Below are 21,764 nucleotides of genomic sequence, written 5' to 3'. Positions count from 1 at the left end.
ACGTACGTATATATATATATATATATATATATATATATATATATATATATCAGTTCCTATCAGAGCGAAACTTCGCTTAGCTTCGCTTTGAAATTAAAGTGTGAATTTCTTTATTTGACTCATTTTTTGGTTATATTTCTACATTTTCACCATTCAATTTGTAGAACCTAATGCATAGATCACTTATGCAAAGTTTCATCAAATTTGATGATAATTTGGGTCTTCGTAATTATTATTTACCCAAACAAGTCTAGTAGAACAGATTTATGGTCCGTTTATTGATTTAATCTAATTTGGTACCTTAACGATCATTAATTAGGATGAAATTTTGTAGGAATGATCTATATGTTAGTATCAGTAAACTGAACGATAGAGATGTGAAAATATGACCGAAAAGTGAGTCAAATAAGGAACTTCACACTTTAATTTCAAAGCGAAGCTTCGCTCTGGATAGGAACTGTGTGTGTGTGTGTGTGTATAATATATGGTGATGCTATTCACACACCCCACGTGTTTTCCTATCACTAAAAATTTAATTGTATTTACACAATTGCCCTCTAAAGTTGTTTTATGATTGGTTCACATCATAAAAAAGGGTGTGTGAATAGCAAAATAGGGTGTGTTAATAGCAAAAGTTTATGCTGCATCGGATTAGAGGGGTTATAGATTGAGAAGATGAACACTAATGATTTTCTTGGTATTCTGAGATAGTGAGATTCAAGGCAGTTGAAAGAGCAAGGAGGAAAGAAGACAATGCAGTAGAAAGCGGTTAAATTTATAACTTAATCTAAGTCATCCAAGCTCATTAAAATTAACAGATCCAATGGTTAACAGTGTATCCCTCATATAAGTCTAGAAAAAGGAACCCTTATTGGAATGGTCCTATATATATATATATATACGGTCCGCTTCAAGTGCGGACGTCCGCACCAAAGTTTTTGGTGCGGATTTCCATTTTTTGCACCACTTCCCGATCGAATTTCCTCAAACTTCCTTCTAGACATATCTAGATCATCTTGTGTAGATCATCTCTGCAAAATTTCAGCCAATTTGGTGATCGTTAAGGCCCTCAAACTTGCGTTTTTCTGTTATATACCTGAACCGGACAGAATTCAGTCCGTCAGATTTGTTTTTTGTATTTTGAGGGCTTTAACGATCACCAAATTGGCTGAAATTTTGCAGAGATGATCTACACAAGATGATCTAGATATGTCTATAAGGAAATTTGAGGAAATTCGATCGGGAAGTGGTGCAAAAATGGAAATCCGCACCAAAACTTTGGTGCGGACGTCCGCACCTGATCAGGATCGTGTATATATATATATACAGACGTTATCAGGTGCGGATGTCCCTCCTTTCGCCACCGTATGGCACCGGTGAGCACCGGCGAGGGCACTCCTCCACCCTAGCAGACTCCAGCAGCTTCCTCGACCTCTTTCCATCTCCGGCGAGTCAGCTGAATTCCAGTTTTCCGACCAGATCACCCAAAACTTCAAACAAAGTCAATCTGGCCGGAAAATTGGAATTCGGCGGACTCGTCGGGGATGGAAAGTGGTCGGGGAAGCTGCTGGAGTCCGCTAGGGTGGAGGCGCGCCCTCGCGGCGCTGTACGGTGGCGAAAGGAGGGACATCTGCACGGTGCGGACGTCCGCACCTGATAACGTTTGTATATATATATATATATGTAGTCATGAGAGATCATTTGAGCTTCTGTAATCGCGATTTACACGAACGGTTTTGAACAAAGTTTTCTCAGTTAATTTATTTAATATAATTTGGTACCTAATTGATATCCAAATTGGATGAAACTTTGCATGAATGATCTATACACTATGTTCTAGACACTAAACGGTGGACATGTGAAAATGTGACTTAAAAGTGAGCCAAATAATTCATTTAATCTAATTCGGTACCCAATTGATATCAAAATTGGATGAAACTTTACATGAATGATCTACACACTATGTTTTAGACACTGAACGGTAGACATGTGAAAATATGACTTAAAAGTGAGTCAAATAAGGAGTCTCACACTTTAATTTCAAAGCAGTGTCCCGCTCTGAATATAATTTGTGTATATTTATTTTAGCTTTCATTTTAGATGCGTATGTATGTTGTTATCCTTTATTGCGTTTTGTTTTAGATGCGTCTTTACATCTCAATAGGCTTTATCATTTTTCTTCGATGGTTTAGAATGCGTTTGTACATCTCACCAGTAATATTACCGGCTAAGGATATTGTGATTTTAACTTCCGACCTATGCTCTTTGAAGAAGTCACTCACCAAGTCATAGTCACCATTGGAGCTAGATGAAGGAATGTTTTATGTGCAGTTGTTGCGACATAGTGCACCCACTAATCCGAAGTCATTTAATCTGACGCCCACGCGACATAGGCATCCAATCTAATTGGGCGTGGCACGACGGCGGTTCGAAAGATCTACTCCTCGGTACACCTTTAACATTAAGACTAGTACATCGCAACCATTTGTGTAAGCACCACTTTCAATTCCTAATGCTAGTCACCCACCTACCTCCTACACCGTCGACTCGTCGAGTCTAAAATACAGTACTCTGATATGCAAAACACATAATAATTGCGACATTGTCCGATGCAGATCCAATAGCCAAACCAAATCTTGGTTGTTCACACTCAAATGGGTATCGTCGGGGATGCTAATAATAGGGACGTCCTCCAACTCATGAGGTGAATTCTCTGTCACACAAACCATGGACTGGTAATGCAGCTTTCAAATGGCTTTTCACCTTTTTCCATGAAACATGCAGTGTCATCAAAAAGGGAGAAAAATCGCGCACCGAACGTACACGTTATGTCTTTCCCAAAATGAAAAAGCTTCTTTAGCAACCTCCATTGGTCTTGGGAGTTATATATTGACGGTGTTGAGAACAAGAATAAGGACTTTGTGTCCAGGTTCAAAATGTCCAGGCAACCAAATCCGTTTGCCTAAACTGAACGAAGGCGCCAGATATGAATAAGCAAAAGCACGGCACATTCATAGTTCGTATGGATGCCAGTAGCAACGGACAACTTCGACAATCATTTCCTTATGAAAATGATAAAATTGCTTGAGATACCGAAACTCTGATTACTGATTTTCACTAACAAATTAAAGTTACAATAGTGGTTTCACCAATGCCAGACTTCAATATATATAAGCTCCTCTTTTCAGTGTGTTACTATTGCCTACTTCATATTACATTATTACCAGAAAAATATGAACAGAACAAACGAGGGAAGGAGGAAGGTATATAAGAGGAAAAAGAGAGAAAAAAGAAAGAATCCCTGCAACTTTCGTATTCGGTGTAATCTCCATGTAATCTTCATGATGGACAAACAGAGATTCGTGCATTGAAACTACAAAGGCAAACCAGCCATATTAAGCTGGGCAGCTAAACGATTCACTCCATATTGACACCTCCCAGAAATACCCAACAAAGAATTTAACCAAAACCGGAAAAGAACATTAGCAGCACCCAAAAATCCAATCACATGCCTGAACTCTGGGATAATGGTGAGTCCCCCCAAAGCCAGTTTCCCATTTCTGGTTACCATTCACATTATCAATGACAGAATGATTGAGCTGAGTGACAGACTGATTAACCAAAGCAGAAGTAAAGCTAACAACAAATGCACCCAATTCCTCCTCAAATCATCAAATCCCACCCATCATTATCATCATCATCATCTTCCTTAAACACCAAATCATATCATCATTATCATTATCATCAAAAAGAGGAAAGACAGAAAAATTAACCAAGTAAAACCAGCATCATCATCATCACAGTAATTGGGGCAAAAGATAGAAAGTACTAGCTAAGACGGAAGCGGGCGCGGCGGCGGTGGTAGAAGAGTGTGCAGATTCTGATGAACCGGCGGCGGACCGCCACCATTCCCTGAGATAAACGGATGCTGCAACAACTGCGCCGCAGTCATTCTCCTGTTCGGCTCTCTCTGCAAACAGCAAGCAATGAAATTCCGGAACTCTCTTGACGCCGTCGGCGGTGCCTCAGGCGGCTGAGACATACAAATAGCCCACATTAAGCTTGCCCAATCTCCCTGAGCCCGCTGCACGTTGAACGGAAACCGCCCCATGTAAAACTCCAAGATGCTGACCCCAAGGCTCCAAATGTCGCCGGCGTAGCCGTCGTACTTGCCCTGATTGAGATCGGTGTTGATCCTCTCCGGGCTCATATAGGCTATAGTCCCTACAGAGGAGTTACACGGGTCCATAGTCTGCGCCAGAACTCTGCTGACTCCAAAATCGGCGATCTTGACCTGGTTCCTTGCGTTGATCAAGAGATTCGAAGGCTTGATATCGCGGTGGACGATGTGCCGTCTGTGGAGGTAGGCCAAGCCGGTGAGGATCTGACGTGTCAACTCGGAGAGAGCTTTCTCGTTGGAGATGTGCTTCCCTTCTAACGATCCGCCGTCCATGAACTCCAGAAGCACCTGGATCTCGCCGTTGTGATCAAACATATCGTGGCACTTGACGACGTTAGGGTTATCCACGTCGCGGAGGATTTCGATCTCGCGGCAGATCTGGTGCCGCGCCGACTCGTCGTGCGTGCCGTAGATCACTTTCAGCGCGTAGACCCGCCCCGTCGGCTTGTGAATCACCTTGTAGACCGTGCCGCCGGCGCCGCTCCCAATCCGGTTGGCCCGATCCAGGTCGTTGAAGTTGATCATCACGGCCCCGGAGCCGGACGGAGCCGAGCTCGGCCCCGGCGGCAGAGGCAACGGCACCGCCAGAGACGTGTCGCGCCTCGGCATCGGTAGACTCAGGTCTGGACGACGCCGGACCTTGTTGTCCTTCCTGGCCTGCGACACACCTCCCGATGGCGGCGGCATCATCTGATTCATACCTCCGGGCGGCGGCGGCATCATCTGATTCATATGATTATTCGGCCTCATGATTCCGATAGTGTTTTTTTTCCGATGGTTCCGAATCGGAAGAAGAAGAATCAAAGCTGAGCTGAGCTGGGAGGAGAAAATAGAAGAGATGAGCGGAGGTTAATGAAGGAGATGAAGGTCGTGACGATCACGACGACTCGCCGTTTTGCTCCGTTTCATTTGGGGGTGGATGGCTGTGGCTGGCTTTGGTTGATTGATTGAGGTGGGAATTGAGACGAAACGGTGTCGTTTATCACCTATTACTCGTCTTCGTTTCGAGAATCGGAGACTTCCGCAGGAGAGGAAAAGAGGAGGAAACAACGAGAAAAAGAAGAGGAAAGAAGACGAGAGAAGGATTTTTTTTTTTCTCTCACTCTCAGAAAAAATTAAAGAAATGAAAGAAGAGGAGGAATTGGTGATGTGGATGCGACTGCTCAAATATCATCAGCATCATCAGATTTTAAAGGCGGGTTGGACTCACGCGCTGGGGGAGCGAGTGGGGGTGGACGGGGAACCAATCAAGATTCGGAAGGGTCCCTGCGAGAGGGGCCCACCGCCTGGGTAAGAGAGAATGTGTAATGTCAATTTTAGGCGGTAAAAAAATGGGGGCGCGTGATTCCTGTTTTTACCCTCTGCCCGCTGACATCGGGTATCTCGTGGAGAATATTTAAGACGAATGGCGGCTCTGCTCCTCTGCGCTTCTTTTACCATGTATATTCTGTGCACCTAATGGAGAACAGTGCAAGTAGCTGTATTGTAATACCATTAATACCCTCAGGGAGTTAATGAGTACAAGATGTGGCAGCGTAGGATTGGGGAGCTGGTCGGGAAATTCGTGGGCCGGGGAACAGAGGGAAAATGATGGTTAATAAATTTTGTTTATTCCCCGCCGGCGGTTAAATAAGTGTTGGATTTCGTTTTCGGGTTTGTGAAACGGGTCGGACTCGAGCATGGGGATCCGATTTTACCCGGGGCCCGGGTTGCCACGACAGGAAAGGAATTGAAGGAATAAGACAATAATTATTTGATAATTACGCTTAATAATGAGGATTAATGTGTGAATGGCGATGAACAGATTTCTCCACACCATGAAAAGAGGTCGGTGCTTTCAAATATTGAACATCTGTCCAATTAGTTGAATTTGTTTCACAATTAAACATCTTTCAAGTTTTAGTTGTAATTATGAAAGACAATATTAAACAGAAGTAGATAGGAAAATTACAAAGCGATAGAGATTGCATCCCTCTTTTCTAAAGAAAAAAAGAAAAAGATGGAGACTACATCCCTCACTTCCTATTTTTAGGACCATTAACTAACTTAATATGATCCAATATTTTGGTGTGTTTGGGCATTTTTAGTTACTATTCTAACACTGTCTTGAATAATTTAGTTCTTGTGTTTATCTTTAGAGTGAGAATCAAAAATATATTTTAGGGTAGCTTAAGGACTATGTTAGTATGGCTCAATGTTTACGTGTTGACGACGATGGTGAGACGTGTTTATTTTATTACCTACCATTTTGAGAAGTTTGATGTCTCTTCCTAAAAAATAAAAGTGTCACTCTAACAAATTAGTGATAAGTTGGATCAAACTCATGTCTTCAATTGAATGTGTAGGGAAACTAGCAATTTTCCTTCTTCTTCTTTTTTCTTTTTTTTAAATCTTTTTTCCAATGACTTCTACAGTCCATTACTAATCATCAAGGCCTAATAGATTGTCCCTAAGAGTACGTACGTAGGAGCAAATGTCACCATATTTAGGCTTAAAAGGCCAATGCATCTCATATATCCCTAGCAATATATATATTGGATGTAACATAAGTCGTATAACTAGCTAAAAGTGTGTCACACCTACTTGTTCAGGCTTTTGTTTTTGTATGCATAGCCATGGGTCATCCAAATCCCCTCTAAAACCCCAATTTCAACTCCAATTGTGGTCCTGTCTATACACACTTTAAATTGTTACCCTTCCCAATTTTTTACCTAATCAACATTTGTAGCAAACCCTATATAAAACTTTTAGGATTGAAGCGTGTGACATTAGGTTAGACAATGCTATTTAATTACCAATAAAATTTCCAAGTCATGAAAAGGGAAACACCCAAGCACTTCGTCCTTGGTCTCTGTCTCCCTCTCTTGGCCCTCCCGTTACAGAAGTTGCCACGGCCACCTTGTTTGAAATTTTCTTCTTTCCGCCTTCTCTTCTTTTGGGTTCTCTTCGCCTACTCTTCCTCATCATAACGTGATGAAATGAGTTGCTCCCTAGCTACCATCAAAAGACTAAAGGAGGTATTGGGAGTTTTCCCTGGTAATTTGCACCATCGAAAATTCCGAATTGTATATGTTGCACTTCATCCTCACAAAAGAACCGGAAATTGATTTGAATTGCCCCCAGTTGTTTGATCTCGAATTATTAAAGAAAGAAAAACCGTACATCAACATCGCATTTTTATGAAGTCTTAATAATAATCTAGCTACTAGATCCGTCCCGATACACATGCATGTCACGAATCTTACCTTGATACATAACACTTAAAATTCGTTGCGTAAAATTCAGCCCTAGCTAGGTACTAGATTATGTCACTAAAAATAGGTATCAGATGTCACCCTATATGGTACTGAAAGGGATTGCAACGTTTTGACATAAGTTGCATGTAGTCGTGTTTAGACTTTTATTCTCCCAAGCAAAATCAAACTGCATGTAGTCGTATATATGTATTACCTATTGAGCTTTGACCCTCCGAGAGAGTTGGAAATTAACTACCATCCGAAAGCAATTAACATTCTTTGAAATTCCTTCTGGAAATTCTCCTGTAATTTCAGCTTCCTATTTTCTTCGAGGAGTAGCTTGCTACTCACGACCCCGGAGTACAATTGATATCATATGTGTCAATTTGAAGTGCCCATTTGACACACTAGAACTGAGCTGAAATAAGAAGAAACATGTTTAATTTATAGTATATCCTAATTCTTGAACTTTTGCGCTTATTTAGTCACCGAACAGTATGCCTTAGAACACTATTTGCTAGTTGAATTGATGCTTTGTTAGAACATATGTATGTTGTGGTGTCTTATTTCGGAAAATACTTTGAAAGTTAATTTAATTGTAAATAATATGGGGGTAGACTAAATATTTTTTTTTGTATTTGACGATTTTATCAACCAACAAAACTTGAGAACAGTCACACCTGATCATTATTATTAGAAAAAACAAGAACGTAAATGAAGCATGTAGTTTCAAAACAACTCATTGAGTTACAACTTATTTTTTACTTACACCAGCTGATAAGTTTAGTTTGTTATGACATTTATACATTACATATAACGGCATATGATCCATTATCTGCTTCCACACCAATTGAATATATTTTCATTATTTTTCAACCCCTATCAGCTACCTTATTGATACCAAAAATAATCCATTATCTGTTTCCACACCAATTGAATATATGTTTATTATTTTTCAACCCCTATTAGCTACTTATTGATACCGAAAATAATATAGTTATAAAGCCATATCTGCATTCACAGTGGTACCGGTGGTTAATCATCATAATTTTTCATTTCAAATTAGTCACTATGGTCTTTGAAATAAACACTATATTATGTTTTTTGTTAAAGGAAAAATACATTGATGTGCCTTCGTCAGATGTGTTTTGATCAAATTAACTGATGAAGAGGGAATCATGTGATTATATGTAATTGAACAATAAGACATTATTAGGTTTCATTACGTTGTAATTACTATTTGTAACTGTTATATTCATCCCTTATATAAGTGACTTATCTAATGAGAATGAGTAGATCATCAATTCCATTTCTCATTTTCCTATTACATTTTTCAATTTCCTCCAATATTTTACTTATTCTTTACACATAATGAAACCATTTTGTCGACAAGAACTAGACAAGTAGATCAAAATGTAACTAAAGAAAATAGTTGCTGTCAACGACTGTTTATCAATGAAGGGATACAATGTTCTTTTGAATCAGGCATGTAAATTTGTTTTTATATATACAAGCTTGGAATGCAAATCAAGCACTGGTTGAGAACCTGTGAAGATGAAACAAAATTATCACCCGTAATGTTCATAAAATAACTGTGCAATTCATAAATCATAGAAAAAATATATCTAAGCTGCGCCCCGAATGTTAGTAAATGAAATTGTAGGTTTTCTTAGGATTATTGGATTGGTACATCCAAGTATCCAACTATGAATAATGCAACTGCGCGCCAACTGGTATTCCTTGGGTTGGTCTATTTGTGGAAACATATCAGGTGACATCTTTTCCAGCAATCAAAAGCTCCCCCACGAACTGTCAGCCAATACAGTGTTTTAGTTTTAATCAGTTGAGATGATTTTCGACGAAATTGGAAAGTCTCGGGGAAAATTATATTTGCTTTTGCAAAACTACTCAGTAGCTTTTGTTCAGAAATTAAGCTATTGTGTGGTACGTAATGTTTAGTTTGCTCTCTTATCTCCGGTAGTACCTCTTCCATTGCAACAAGCTCTCTCAAGCAGTGAAGAGCGAGGAGGATAGTAATTAAAGGAGTGGGAGGAGGAAATTTTCTTGACTGAAATGTTTTGGTATATATTGTTGTGTATTAGTGAAGGGAGAGATCGAGTGGTGATTCCTAACAAATAATCTTTAAACCACCGATCACATATAGTTGTGGTTCTAAACAATAAGTAAATATTGAGAAACTCATAAAACAAATATTACTGATCTTAGTAACCACACAAACAAAGTAACAAAAAATCAAGCTACAAGACTCCACCCGGAGCTAGGAGCTAGCCTTTGATGGCCGTCATTCTTGCCTTGAACATGCTCTACTTTGGCATTCCCTTCTTGAGAGAGGCCTTTGGAGCAACAGTAGCAGCAAGCATCCTAAGTTCCTAATAATTAAGGACCCCGGTTTTTGGCATATCATGGATGCCTTGTTTATGCTTGTCACCAGAAAAAGCATCAACAACCTTTTTAGCAATAGAGACCAGAAGGCTTCCTACAACCAGTGTGATTAATTATGTCATTACAGCGATAATTGATAATGTGGAAGAAGTTAATGATAATACACCAATTGATCATGTGCACAAATTCAATTAGAATTCATTTATTTATGGTCTTGAAGTAACCCAAGAACACCCAAGAAAGAGAGGCTGAAGTCTAAGTTTGTGCTCACAAGCAAAACCCCCAATTTTGGAATAAAAAGAATATTCTTCATTTTTATTTTTATTTAAAAAAATTGAAATAAACATAACACAGCTAATATAGTGCATGAGATCGTCTAGGATAAATCTCGAATGATCATATATCTGAAGTATAACAGACCACAATGCAAAAAGCTATACAAGAAGCCAAATATGCAGTTGTGATTAATTTCCTCATAATCTCAAGCAAGCAAAATAGTGAATAAGAGAGGTAATCTACACCACTATTCAAAAAGCTACTAAAATTACTATATAGGCAACTAATAATTAATCTCCTCCATTATCTCAGTTAAGCACAATAGTGATTCTCCTTTCTCAAATAGTCACATCCTCATTCTGTATGCTCTGGCCTTGATTAAATTGACACATAAATAGGATTACTAGAGACTATATATAATTCTTTATAATAAAACTAAAAGTTATTTGCATGCAATTTGTCACTCATGAAAATACTATGTCTTCCTTCCACATGCAGTATTTGTTTTGGGACATTTTTAGATCGAATACTGTGATAATGTGATTAATGTCAATAATCTTTTCTAAACTATATCCTAAAATGGCCAACATGCTGCTTAATCATTGAAAATGAAATAACAAATCAATACGGAGAATTCTAAGGTGTATGTAACATTTCACGCCCCATAACAGTACTGTCGTAGAAGTTGAAAATGACTATGCCTAGTATTATTGCAAGCTAGTGCAACTTTGGTTTGAATGCTTCAATGATCTCTGATACAGCCTCATCATATACCAGTCATTTGCAGCTTCTTCAACTGGCATAGATCGATAAAAAAAAGGTTTTGGAATACAAATTCTTCTAATCCCAGAGCACGCTCAAACCTCCTACCGTGCCATTCATGAACTTGTACGTAAGACGCCAAACTGACAGTAGTTCTATGCAAACTGACCTTGTACGTAATACCAACAACTGTACCCTTTAGACATTTACCCTTTGTTAAATTGAGAACTTGTTCATCATCCATATGCTGTTGTATCATCTGATTCTGTGTGCTCACAAAGCAATTCAGATTCAGTAAGTGGGTTGAAATCTTTCAAATTAGGCAAAGTTGTATAGTTCAACTAGGATTAGGAATCATCACTAACATAGCTTGTATGTACAGTAGATTTTGAGATAGTAATAACTAATAAACAACCCGATTACTTGCCAGAATAAACAACATGTACATTAGTTACTTACCAAAATAAATTAGTGGTAACACATACCCAGAATAATCATCTTATAACTGTGAATATCAAGATAACATGGGTATAGTTGTTCAAATCTGGCAAAAAGAATAAACATGAGATTTAAAAGAAAGATTGTACGTATGTTCAGAACAGGAAAAAAAAAATTACTTGCTCCTTTAGAGGTCATTAGCTCCTTCATATATACCCCAGACCCTTTATGAAGCAAACTCAAAACTCAAAACTCAAGAACTAGCTGATATTCGAAGAGTACACAAGCAAGAAATCAACAGATGGGTTTTCTAAGCATTATCTGCTGCGGCTGTTCCAATGGACGCAAACACATCAACAAAGATGGTGGCAAGGAACAACCAAAGGAACAACAACAACAAAATCAAGATGCAAATAGCCAGGATAACGGCAAAGTTGGAGAAGATGTCAAAGGCAGCCCCCCACAAGACAGAGAAAACAAAGAAGCAACAAGCGAAAATATGCAGCAGATAGTTGAGTTTAACAAGACGAACCATATGGTTCCTGCTCATCCAATGGATCGATATCCACAATGGGATCACATGTTCAGTGACGAAAACCCAAATGCTTGTGTTATCATTTAAAAATTTTCTTTTTTGATTGTCTTTTGGTAGTAGATCATTCTGGTTTTAGGTAGCACATTGATGATCAAAACTTTTTTTTCTTTATAGTTGGAATAGTCATTGATCGATGATCTTTTCGATGGTTTTTGTTAGTATATCCCTCCTCCTTGGTTTGAGTTAGTTGTTACGAGACTTCTTATCTTGCAATAAAATTTTACTGAAGTTCAATGTTCTATTACTCATGTCTTGATGCATATGTTACTGAAGTTGATCTGGAATAGTATGGACTTGCATGGAGTCAAGTATAGTTAGCCGTAATTAACCGTCCTCTGTCGCAGCTAACAGTCTCAACCCTTTGATTAACTTACAAAGTTGTAGAGAAATCACACTGTGACCAAAATTATGACTTGAGGTGCTGAATAGAACACTTTTGAGCTTTGCCTGTGGCAATTGTGTGTTCGTCCTTGAGTATGTGTTCACGCATACATTTATTACTTCACATACTGTCAAAAACATATTGATGCAATGTCAAAAAGTAGAAAAGTCGAAAGAATTGGTCTCAGGTTCGAAGGTTAATTCATGTAGACGGGGTTCAGTTTTACAGCTTTCCTACCTGCTTCTCTCTTTGTAGGTCTCTGAATTCTGACTCTCATAACACACCACAAAGCCTTTATTATACTCTGCAGATTGGCTTATTGAAACCTCATCAGTTAGTAAGTATTGAACTAAGGATATTTCTCTTCACAGTAGTAGAGGTTGTTCCAGTCCTCCCAGGAGGCCTCAATCCCCGTAGACATGTCTATTGACATGCAAAGTTGCAGTTCCTATCCGAGTACTGTTGTACGTACTATTAAGTGAAAGGATTGAGACGGTTTTGTTGCCTATTGAAGAGGGTAAGGCTGTACAATGGAACCGAAACAAGTAAAGGTTTTGCTGAGATGGATCTACAAACATAATCAATTTCTCATTTGTTATAATGCAGTTTTCAGTGAGTTTTACTAAAAATTATTTCGAGATATATTTCATTGTTGTGTTGCTTAAGTTAATATGTAATATCAATCAAATGAAAGAAGGGCCGACAAACCACATTTCTTATGTTTTCAATCTGTATTAAGAAATTACAAGTTTATATAGTTCATATCGATACTGTTCATTAGTCTTCATTTGGTCTTTAGCCCCTTCACTTTTGGAATTCAGGCCACTAATTTGAAATCTAAACCAAGTAAGCAGCTACTACTATGTTAATTTTTTCCATTATCTCATGAAATCAGCTGGAGTCGACATGAAAAATTGTTATAACGAAATATTAGCCTCCTCGACAAAGTTTTTAGGCCTTCTTGTATATACAAAAAGCATATAAATATACAAGATGATTAAATATGATATGATATAGGGTCATGAAAATAATACCTGCAACACGCCACTCATGCAAATAAGCTCAGGATATGTTTCAACGTTTAATCTATTTTGTTGAAAATTACCCAATTATACTAGTTAGAGCATCTTCAGCTACTATATATGTCATTCTCCAACTTTGCCTTGATCCTGTCTATTTGCATCTTGATTTTGTTGTAGTTGTGGGTGATCGTTATCCTTTGGTTGTTCCTTACCACCATCTTTGTTGATGTGTTTGCCTCCATTGCAACAGCCGCAACAGATAATGCTTAGAAAACCCATCTGTTTATGGTGCAAGTACTCTTTATTCTTCAAATATCAGTTATAGTAGTTCTTGAGTTTTGTGTTTGCTTCATAGAGGCTATAGGGTCTGGGGTATTCGTTTTTTCCTTTTCTGAACGTACAATTTTTCTTGTAAATCTCAAGTTTATCTGAGTATTAATTAGAACATTGAACTTTAGTATCTTGTCACATTATTTGTCTAAATAAAAACAAGTCTCGTCACAACTAATTTAAAACCAAGAATGAGGGATATAACTAACAAAAATCATCGGAAAAAATCATCGATCAATGACTGTTCCAATTATAAAGAAGAAGTTGTGATCCATCAATGTGCCACCTAAACCCAGAACGATCTAGCTAGTACCAAAAACAATAGAAACATAAATTTTTCTTGTAATCTAAAGTTCAATGTTCTAATTAATACTCATTACAATTTTTCTAGTAATGGATCAAGAATAGCCAGTGCTAATTGACCGTCCTTTGTCGCAGACTCGTAGCTCACAGTCTCAGTTAGTAATAATTTAAGGGCATCTCTCTTCACAGTCTATTGTTTCCTATTGAAGAGGGTAAGGCTGTATAGTGAAACCGAAACAAGTTCAACACTTCGCTGAGATGAAGGACCTACAAACAGAATCAATAGTCATTTGTTAGAGTGCAGTTGAGCAGTTCATCACTAAAAATATTCACGATTTTGTTGTTTCTAAGTTAATAAGTGTAATTTCAATCAAGTGAACGAGGGTTCACCAATAACATTTGTCATACTTTTAAGTACAATACATTAGATCTGGTTTAGTACAACATACAGCAAAGGCCAAGCTTCCATTCCAATAGAATTACAGTGCTAAATCACAGTGCAACCAAATAACAGGTTTATTTTTATTTGAATACAAATGACATAATTAATTCAAGTGATATTTCTCAATTTGGTCTTTAAGCATCGAACAACTAATTTCAGAATCATAATTTTAATCTAAACCAAGTAATAAACCAAGTAAGGCTCTATTACTATGTTAATCTCCTCCATAATCTCATGCAGAAGAGTGATGAAATATTGTTATAATGGGAAGTGAATTTAGCCTCTGAACAAAGTTTTTGTTTTAGGCTTTCTGGTTAATACATAAAGAATATAAATATACAAGATGATTACATATGATATGATATAGGGTCATGAGAATAATACCTGAAACATACCACTCATGCATAAAAGATCAGAAAATAGTTCATCGAATTTGTTCACAATTACCCCAAATTACACTAGGTAAGAAAGAGAAACTGAGCTCCATCATACGTGGATTTGAAAAGCTGATGTATACCAACTAAAATATGCCTCATCCACATATATTTCACTCATTAATCTTTTAATTTTGTCATTTCTTCACTCTCCTCAGTTTTCCTTTTAGATTTGGTTGTTCTATAAAAGCAAGATAAACAAAAACAGCAACTATGACCACGATTAATTAACTGCAACCCCAGCTGACATGAGACTTCAATATGCGTAGGTATGTACTACCAAAATGGACATCCAGACTATACAGTTTATCTGCTGTGTGACAAGTGAAGTATATCTATAAGATTGTTCATTTGTTCTATATGAAGACTAGATCAATCCTGAGGAGACTGAAATCCACTCTTTCTCAGGTGCCAACATAAGGTCCCCGATTGGAGACAGGAGGACCATATGAGTATCGCCATTCTCTGCAAGCTAAGCATCTTTCTACCCCAACTCTGTTCTCTAATGTACAAAATTTGCAAGACCAAACCTTAAACTTGGTGTTATCTCTTGAAGTCGTGCAGGCTGCACAGGTCATTGCCAATTCCTGCAACAACTTCAAAGCATTAAACTGATAATAACAAGAACTCCTAATCATGCTCTAACAACAACAATGATATTAACCAGAATGAGACCAACAGTTCATAATTTTTGTGCTATCTTGAGAAAAAAAAAGTGAATAGCTTTACCTCATTTAGTAAAGTGCATGTACTGCATTGCCACTTTGATTGATCATCTAATTTTTCTGCAACTGGCTTCGGTTGAGTAGGATTTTGGGTAGAACTGCCATTGGTTACAGTGAAAGCATGTGGCCTCTGAGAAGTTCCGATATGACCCTGGACATTAGTGTCACCCTCCAAAGACTTTGACCCACACCATAGATCATCGTGTAGTCTCCTTTCTGCAGCCATAGCAGCAGCTTGTATTGGGCTCAAAGCAGCCTTAATGTTGCTATCCCCACCTAAACGCTTAGGTCCTGATGGCAATAGAGCTCCATGATGTGCTCTCTTTTCAGCAGCAGCCAAGGCAGTTTGGCGTAGAGATGATGGAGGAGGTTGACGTGAGAAACCACCCAAACGTCTCCCAGGAAGATCAAATCCTTGTCCAGTGCCGGTAATCCCTTTACCCATCAGTTCCTCACATTCCTGCAGACAACCATGGGAACCAAGTAAAGTGATAATCATCCATACAGCACTCATCTATACAAAAGACAGAAGAACTATGCCAAGTAAACTAAGCACTACAACAGAATATACTAGGTAAAGTAAATGAAATATGATAATGAGGAGACATAGTGGTAGTGTAATCATTCACAAAAATACTGGCAGCTAAACACATCTAATCAGAAATTCAAATCCCCAGAAACAACAGGAATGATAAAGTAGCCAAGACAAGAGGATATAAATTGCTAATTCACAACTATGAAGAACTGAAAGGCTTCACTTAAGCCTTTTAGAGTTTGGAAAATACATTGGAATATGTAGTATGAAAGGACCTAACTAATTATATTTAATAGGAGAAATTAGGATAATAGATAACAAGGGAAGAGTGGATTTTTGTAGCCCAACACTTCGTATGCTTGGGGTCGGAGGGAAGGATAACGAGGAATCAAATCAACTGATGATGACATTAGCTTAAAGTAAATGTATGAATGATCCACACTGACTCCTAAAGAGTAAAGAGGATAATGTGGATGCTCAATTTGCAACCATCCAGAATAAGATCTGCTATTTCTGGTGCTTTTACATCAACCACCTACCTAGGGATACAGTGATTCATCTAAATTTTGCATCAACACAGTTATCAGCTGAGTTCCATTTGATACATTTCACAGTAAGTTGTGGCCGTGAGATTTGTGTGAAAACGACCTAGTTGACAAATTCCCATTAAGGTACCAGAGTGCATTTTAATGAGAGCAAGAGTGCTAATCCATTCATGAAAAATAATATAACCAGCAGTCTAATAGTTTGTTTGACATACTTAGCCATTCAGAAGATTATACTAATTATCAATTTCACAAGCGAGGTTAGGCAATTACCCTTCTGATCTCATCCAAAAGGTTGTAAAAGTCAGCGTTATGAGGACCATACTCATTGTGGCAGAGCTCATGCAACATTGTATCAAGAATCTGTTCATACGGATAAAAATCCCATTCATTGTTTGGCCTCCGCAGTCTGAGATTAACTTCAGCACCTCCTCCTATATTAAGCCCCTGAAGAGATGGGTTGGCAGGACTACATTTCAAAGTCTCAGATGTCAACTAAACAGAGACAACAAACCACAAACAAATCAAATGGAACATAACAACAAACATCTCCACCTGAATTCAGAAAGAACCCGGACTTTCCATTTACGCTTCCGCATTATAGGCTGCACTTGCTTTGCTATTTTCTCAAGGAGCTTCCTCGCATCCTCTTCTCCAATTTTGTTAAGTGGTTTGATTTCCCAAACCTTGTTAAGATCATTAAGATCCATATGGACTCTGCATAGTAACAAAAACACCCACTTAATCTCAATGATCCCTTAAACATTTGAAAACCAATCAATATATCCCTTAAGCTTCATCCTTTATCACAACACCAAACAGAACAAAGCAAACTGATTACTGGGTACTAAAATTTCAGCAATCTAGACATTCATCCTAAACCCAAAACCCTTATCTTCCTTACAAAACCTACACCACCACACCCCCCCAAACACCCAAAAATAAAAATCAAAAACTTTACTTAGTTACACAGCTAAATTCATCAAAAAGTATTAAAATTAGCATATTTTACAGCTCATACAAATCATAAAATTCCAGAGAGAGAGAGAGAGAGAAAGAGATTGACCTGCTTTTGAAACCCAATTGAGAATTCTGAGACACCTATAAAAACACCCAGGAGAACTTGTTCCTGAAGTAGGCTAACCTACGACGTCGTTTCATCCTTTAGTAATTTACCATTATGCCCTTTATGATACGCTTAAAGCCTGTGTGCCTGAGCACACGGTATCATATCTTCTTTGCCGCTAAATAACTACTCCAACTGAATTAGTACCCAAAACCCACTACCCTCCTCTCTCTCTCTCTCCAAGAACCGCAGAGAAAGTTTTGTTCTTTCTTTTATGTTCTTGAAGAAAAACAGAGAGGGCTCAACAATGGCGGCGAGACCCATTTCGCTTGGTCCACTTCTTCTCCAGGCGCTTGCTTTCTTGGTGCTGATCAATGCCGTCGCCGCTTCTTCACGGCCGCCGTCTCGGAACCCACACCGCACTCGTCAAGGTACCTCCTTTCTTTCTTCGTCTTCGTTTTTGCTTGATTCGGTTGTTCGTTTCTGTGAGATTGTTGAGATTTAAGGGTTGAATTGCTAGCAAGATTGAATCTTTGTGTTGTTTTAGTGGTTCCCAAATTAGGGTTTAAGCTAATTTTGCTATGTAAAGATTGAGAAATGAGACCCAGGTATGGTTTTTTCTGTTCGTAGTTTTGGGGTCTTGCTTTTTTAGAATTGGGTTTATGATTTTTCAACTGGGTTTTGTGTTTTGGTGAAATGAAAGTGAAACCCGGTTCTTGAATGAGCCTATTGCCTAAGCTGTAGTAATCTTTCATAGATATTCAGTAATTTTGTTTTGTGGCGAGTTTAGAGTTGCTTTGAGCTTTCTGGGTAGTTATACAGTTATTAGTTAGTGAAATTGTAGAGAGCTGGAATGTGTTGTTTTCGAAGCCAGGTAGTTTGTGTTCTTGGAAACCCTGTACTTGCTTCATGATTTTATGGCAAGCGGAATTGAGGGTAATGCTTTAATGTTTTTGTAACAGAGCCAAGTTACATGAAGTTTGTTTCCAACGCCACTGACTTCCCTTTGGAGGACTACTATGACTACATTATCGTGGGAGGTGGCACTGCTGGGTGCCCTTTGGCTGCGACGCTGTCATTCAGGTTTCGCGTCCTCCTGCTCGAGAGAGGTGGTGTTGCTTATGGCAATCGGAACTTGATGACCCAGGAAGGTTTCTTGGCCTCACTCCTGGATGTCAACGCCTTTGACTCTGCGACAGAAGCCTTCACATCTGAAGATGGCGTTCCAAACGTCCGAGGACGCATTCTTGGAGGCAGCAGTGCCATAAATGCTGGTTTCTACAGCCGTGCAGATCAGGAGTTCTACAAAAGATCCACTTTCAATTGGGATCTTAAACTGGTGAATGAGTCCTATGATTGGGTCGAAAGAGCAATTGTCTTCAGGCCTGAGCTTAGGAATTGGCAGTCAGCATTTCGAGATGGCTTATTGGAAGCTGGTGTTGATCCCTATAATGGGTATAGTTTTGATCATGTGGTGGGGACCAAGACTGGTGGTTCAACATTTGATACTTTGGGAAGGAGACACAGTGCTGCCGACCTCCTTAAATATGCAAAGCCATTGAATATTCGAGTTGCAGTGCATGCCACTGTGGAAAGAGTTCTATTGGCTTCATCTACTTCATCTCCGGTGTCGAGGCAATCTGCCGTTGGGGTTGTTTTTCGTGACAGAAGTGGGAGGTATCACCATGCTATGCTAAGAAAACACGGAGAGGTGCTTCTCTCAGCAGGTGCAATTGGAACTCCACAGCTACTTCTACTGAGTGGTATTGGCCCAAGGCCTTATCTTGCATCTTGGGGGATTCCAGTGGCTTATCATCTTCCTTATGTTGGGCAGTTTATGTTTGATAATCCCAGAAATGGCATCTCAATAGTGCCACCAATTCCACTGGAACACTCACTCATACAAGTGGTTGGCATTACTGAATCAGGGGCCTACATTGAATCAGCCTCCACTGTAATCCAATTTGCATCCCCAGCCCACTCTGGATTCCTTAGGACACCAGCTGCGCCTCTATATCTTACTGTGGCCACCCTCATGGAGAAGATTGTTGGGCCAGTCTCTGCTGGTTCTTTAAGGTTGGCTTCAACTGATGTCAAGGTGAATCCTATTGTTCGATTCAATTACTTCAACAGCCCAGTGGATGTGCAAAGGTGTGTGAATGGAACGCGAAAGATTGGTGAGATTCTCAGGACCAGGTCTATGGATGATTTCAAGTTCCAGGGATGGTTTGGGAACAAGGATTTTAGGTTTATAGGGCCTGCATTGCCACTTGATCAGTTTGACTTTGACGAGATGGCAGATTTCTGCCGCCGCACTGTAAGCACCATATGGCACTACCATGGGGGCTGCATTGCTGGGAAGGTGGTTGATCGTGATTTCCGGGTCATTGGCATAGATGCACTCCGTGTTGTTGATGGGTCTACTTTTGGTATATCACCAGGGACAAATCCACAGGCTACCCTTCTGATGCTCGGAAGGTCAGTGTCATAAAATTATGTTAGCAGTCCTTGTAGATTTTTAGTCTAATTAAGATACTTGCATTATAGGGTTTTCTCTTGATAGATTTGTTGCTTAAAAGATAGCTAGCTGACTGTTTTATTTGGTCATTTCGGCAGATATGTTGGGCAGAAGATAATGAATGACAGAAAGGGAGGATATAAAATGGTAGATTGATCATCAGTTGGGCTGAAAAAGAACTATGGCACTCAATGCTGCTAGTAGAGATAGTGCTATGTACTGCTTGCTCTGGGCAGATTTTACTTTTTCTTGTAGATATCTCCTTATAGATATATCGATTCATTCATTCACATTACAGGAAGTAGGGATAAGCACATAATTGTATGAACTCTGAACTTTGAATTGAATATAACTGACAAAGAAAATCATGCAGTTTTGTTCTGAATTTTGTTTACTGAGTAGCATATATAATCATGCGCAGTTGAGTTCCACCCACCCATGTTTAACTACAATAGTGTTTTTGGGTTTTTGATATTGTGCTCCTACTTTGGTCAAACTGTACTTTGACCCAAAAAAAAGATATTGTGCTCCTACTTTGGGGAAACTGTAAATGTTGATAATGCAACCCATGCAATGTAAATCTGCATATTTTACCAAGGGACATCAGACGAATAAGAAATAGAGTATATGGTGTTTCTGTGCTATATTTGGTGTAAATTACTTGCAGATGCTCACATAAAGTTTTCCATATCTGGTGTTCTGGTGTTTGTAACTTGCTATCGTATTATGATGAACTCCATATTTGGAAACTTAGGATTGTTCCTTTGCTGTCAGAATAGAATCAAGTTATATGATGTCGTTGAAGCTATGTTTGTTAGGAAGTATGTGCAGATGCTCACACATCTGGTGTTGGTATTGACAATGTGATGCAACTCCATCTTTGGAAACGTGGGATTAATCCTTATGCTGTCAGTATAGGAATTACACTGTTGTGCTGTGTTCCATAAGATCACATGCTACAAGTGGGCATCTGAACCAGAATCTCCTCCATTCTTTCCACCACACTCACTAGACCTAGAACTCTCTCCTATGAATAATAAAACAAAACATTCACTTCTATTCACATCCATTGTTCTGTAGTGTTTAGGATTCCGTTCGGTAGGTGTTTTGGCTGTTTCAGCATCTGTGAGGAACTGTGGGATACTCTTTTTTTATTTTTTTTGGACAGCTGTGGGATACTCTGATTCTGCTACTAGAGATAGTATTATGTGTCCTGCTTGTGATGGTCAGCTCTTGGTTGAACTTGTGTGTGGATGTTGATTAGATGTAGGCAAGTCTGAAATATGAACGATTGATTGCAACTGAAAGAGCAGATTATGCAGTTTTTCTTTCGAAAGCTTTTCTGTAGCAGCATAAATAGTTCATGAGCAGTGTTAAAAAAGGGCCACTGAGTCGTGTGTAATTGAAATATAAAATGATGCTGTGTTTGGGAAAAGATAAATGGAACATGAATCTTTACAAACATAGGCTTCTTCCTATGCTGTTAGATTGCCTTGAACTTCTGACTTATAATCTCCTCCAAGTTTTCCACCCACTAGAAGTAGAAGCCTATCCTTCCAAATTCTCAACTGC

General features: G+C 38.8%; 3 protein-coding genes across 3 annotated transcripts; 1 reads left to right on the top strand and 2 right to left on the bottom strand.

Moving 5' to 3' along the window:
• Window positions 1-2,892: 2,892 nt before the first annotated feature.
• LOC101298915 (mitogen-activated protein kinase kinase 4-like) lies at window positions 2,893-4,972 on the bottom strand. The gene has a single exon (XM_004303799.1). It carries the CDS (start codon window positions 4,928-4,930, stop codon window positions 3,833-3,835), a length of 1,098 nt encoding a protein of 365 aa, XP_004303847.1. The 5' UTR covers window positions 4,931-4,972; the 3' UTR covers window positions 2,893-3,832.
• Window positions 4,973-14,804: 9,832 nt separating this feature from the next.
• On the bottom strand, window positions 14,805-17,318 carry LOC101298625 (DNA damage response protein WSS1-like). Its single transcript, XM_004303798.1, has 4 exons — window positions 17,164-17,318; window positions 16,882-17,077; window positions 15,533-15,988; window positions 14,805-15,390 (listed from the first exon to the last, which is right to left on the bottom strand). Exons 1-4 carry the CDS (start codon window positions 17,316-17,318, stop codon window positions 15,208-15,210), a joined length of 990 nt encoding a protein of 329 aa, XP_004303846.1. The 3' UTR covers window positions 14,805-15,207.
• A 582-nt stretch (window positions 17,319-17,900) lies between these two features.
• On the top strand, window positions 17,901-20,560 carry LOC101298340 ((R)-mandelonitrile lyase-like). Its single transcript, XM_004303797.1, has 3 exons — window positions 17,901-18,105; window positions 18,637-20,152; window positions 20,291-20,560. Exons 1-3 carry the CDS (start codon window positions 17,949-17,951, stop codon window positions 20,346-20,348), a joined length of 1,731 nt encoding a protein of 576 aa, XP_004303845.1. The 5' UTR covers window positions 17,901-17,948; the 3' UTR covers window positions 20,349-20,560.
• The last annotated feature ends 1,204 nt before the right edge of the window (window positions 20,561-21,764 follow it).

The sequence above is a fragment of the Fragaria vesca genome, linkage group LG6, assembly GCF_000184155.1.
Source record: "Fragaria vesca subsp. vesca linkage group LG6, FraVesHawaii_1.0, whole genome shotgun sequence".
Lineage (NCBI taxonomy): Eukaryota > Viridiplantae > Streptophyta > Magnoliopsida > Rosales > Rosaceae > Fragaria > Fragaria vesca.
This window is presented reverse-complemented; position numbering and strand designations above follow the sequence as displayed.

Coding starts and splice junctions, on each gene's coding strand:
- LOC101298915 (XM_004303799.1), bottom strand. CDS start 4,930: ATGAGGCCGAATAATCATATGAATCAGATGATGCCGCCGCCGCCCGGA.
- LOC101298340 (XM_004303797.1), top strand. CDS start 17,949: ATGTTCTTGAAGAAAAACAGAGAGGGCTCAACAATGGCGGCGAGACCC. Junction 18,106..18,636: donor CCCACACCGCACTCGTCAAG/GTACCTCCTTTC, acceptor TTTTTGTAACAG/AGCCAAGTTACATGAAGTTT. Junction 20,153..20,290: donor ACCCTTCTGATGCTCGGAAG/GTCAGTGTCATA, acceptor TCATTTCGGCAG/ATATGTTGGGCAGAAGATAA.
- LOC101298625 (XM_004303798.1), bottom strand. CDS start 17,318: ATGGATCTTAATGATCTTAACAAGGTTTGGGAAATCAAACCACTTAAC. Junction 17,078..17,163: donor CGGGTTCTTTCTGAATTCAG/GTGGAGATGTTT, acceptor TTTGAAATGTAG/TCCTGCCAACCCATCTCTTC. Junction 15,391..15,532: donor CATGCACTTTACTAAATGAG/GTAAAGCTATTC, acceptor AAGTTGTTGCAG/GAATTGGCAATGACCTGTGC.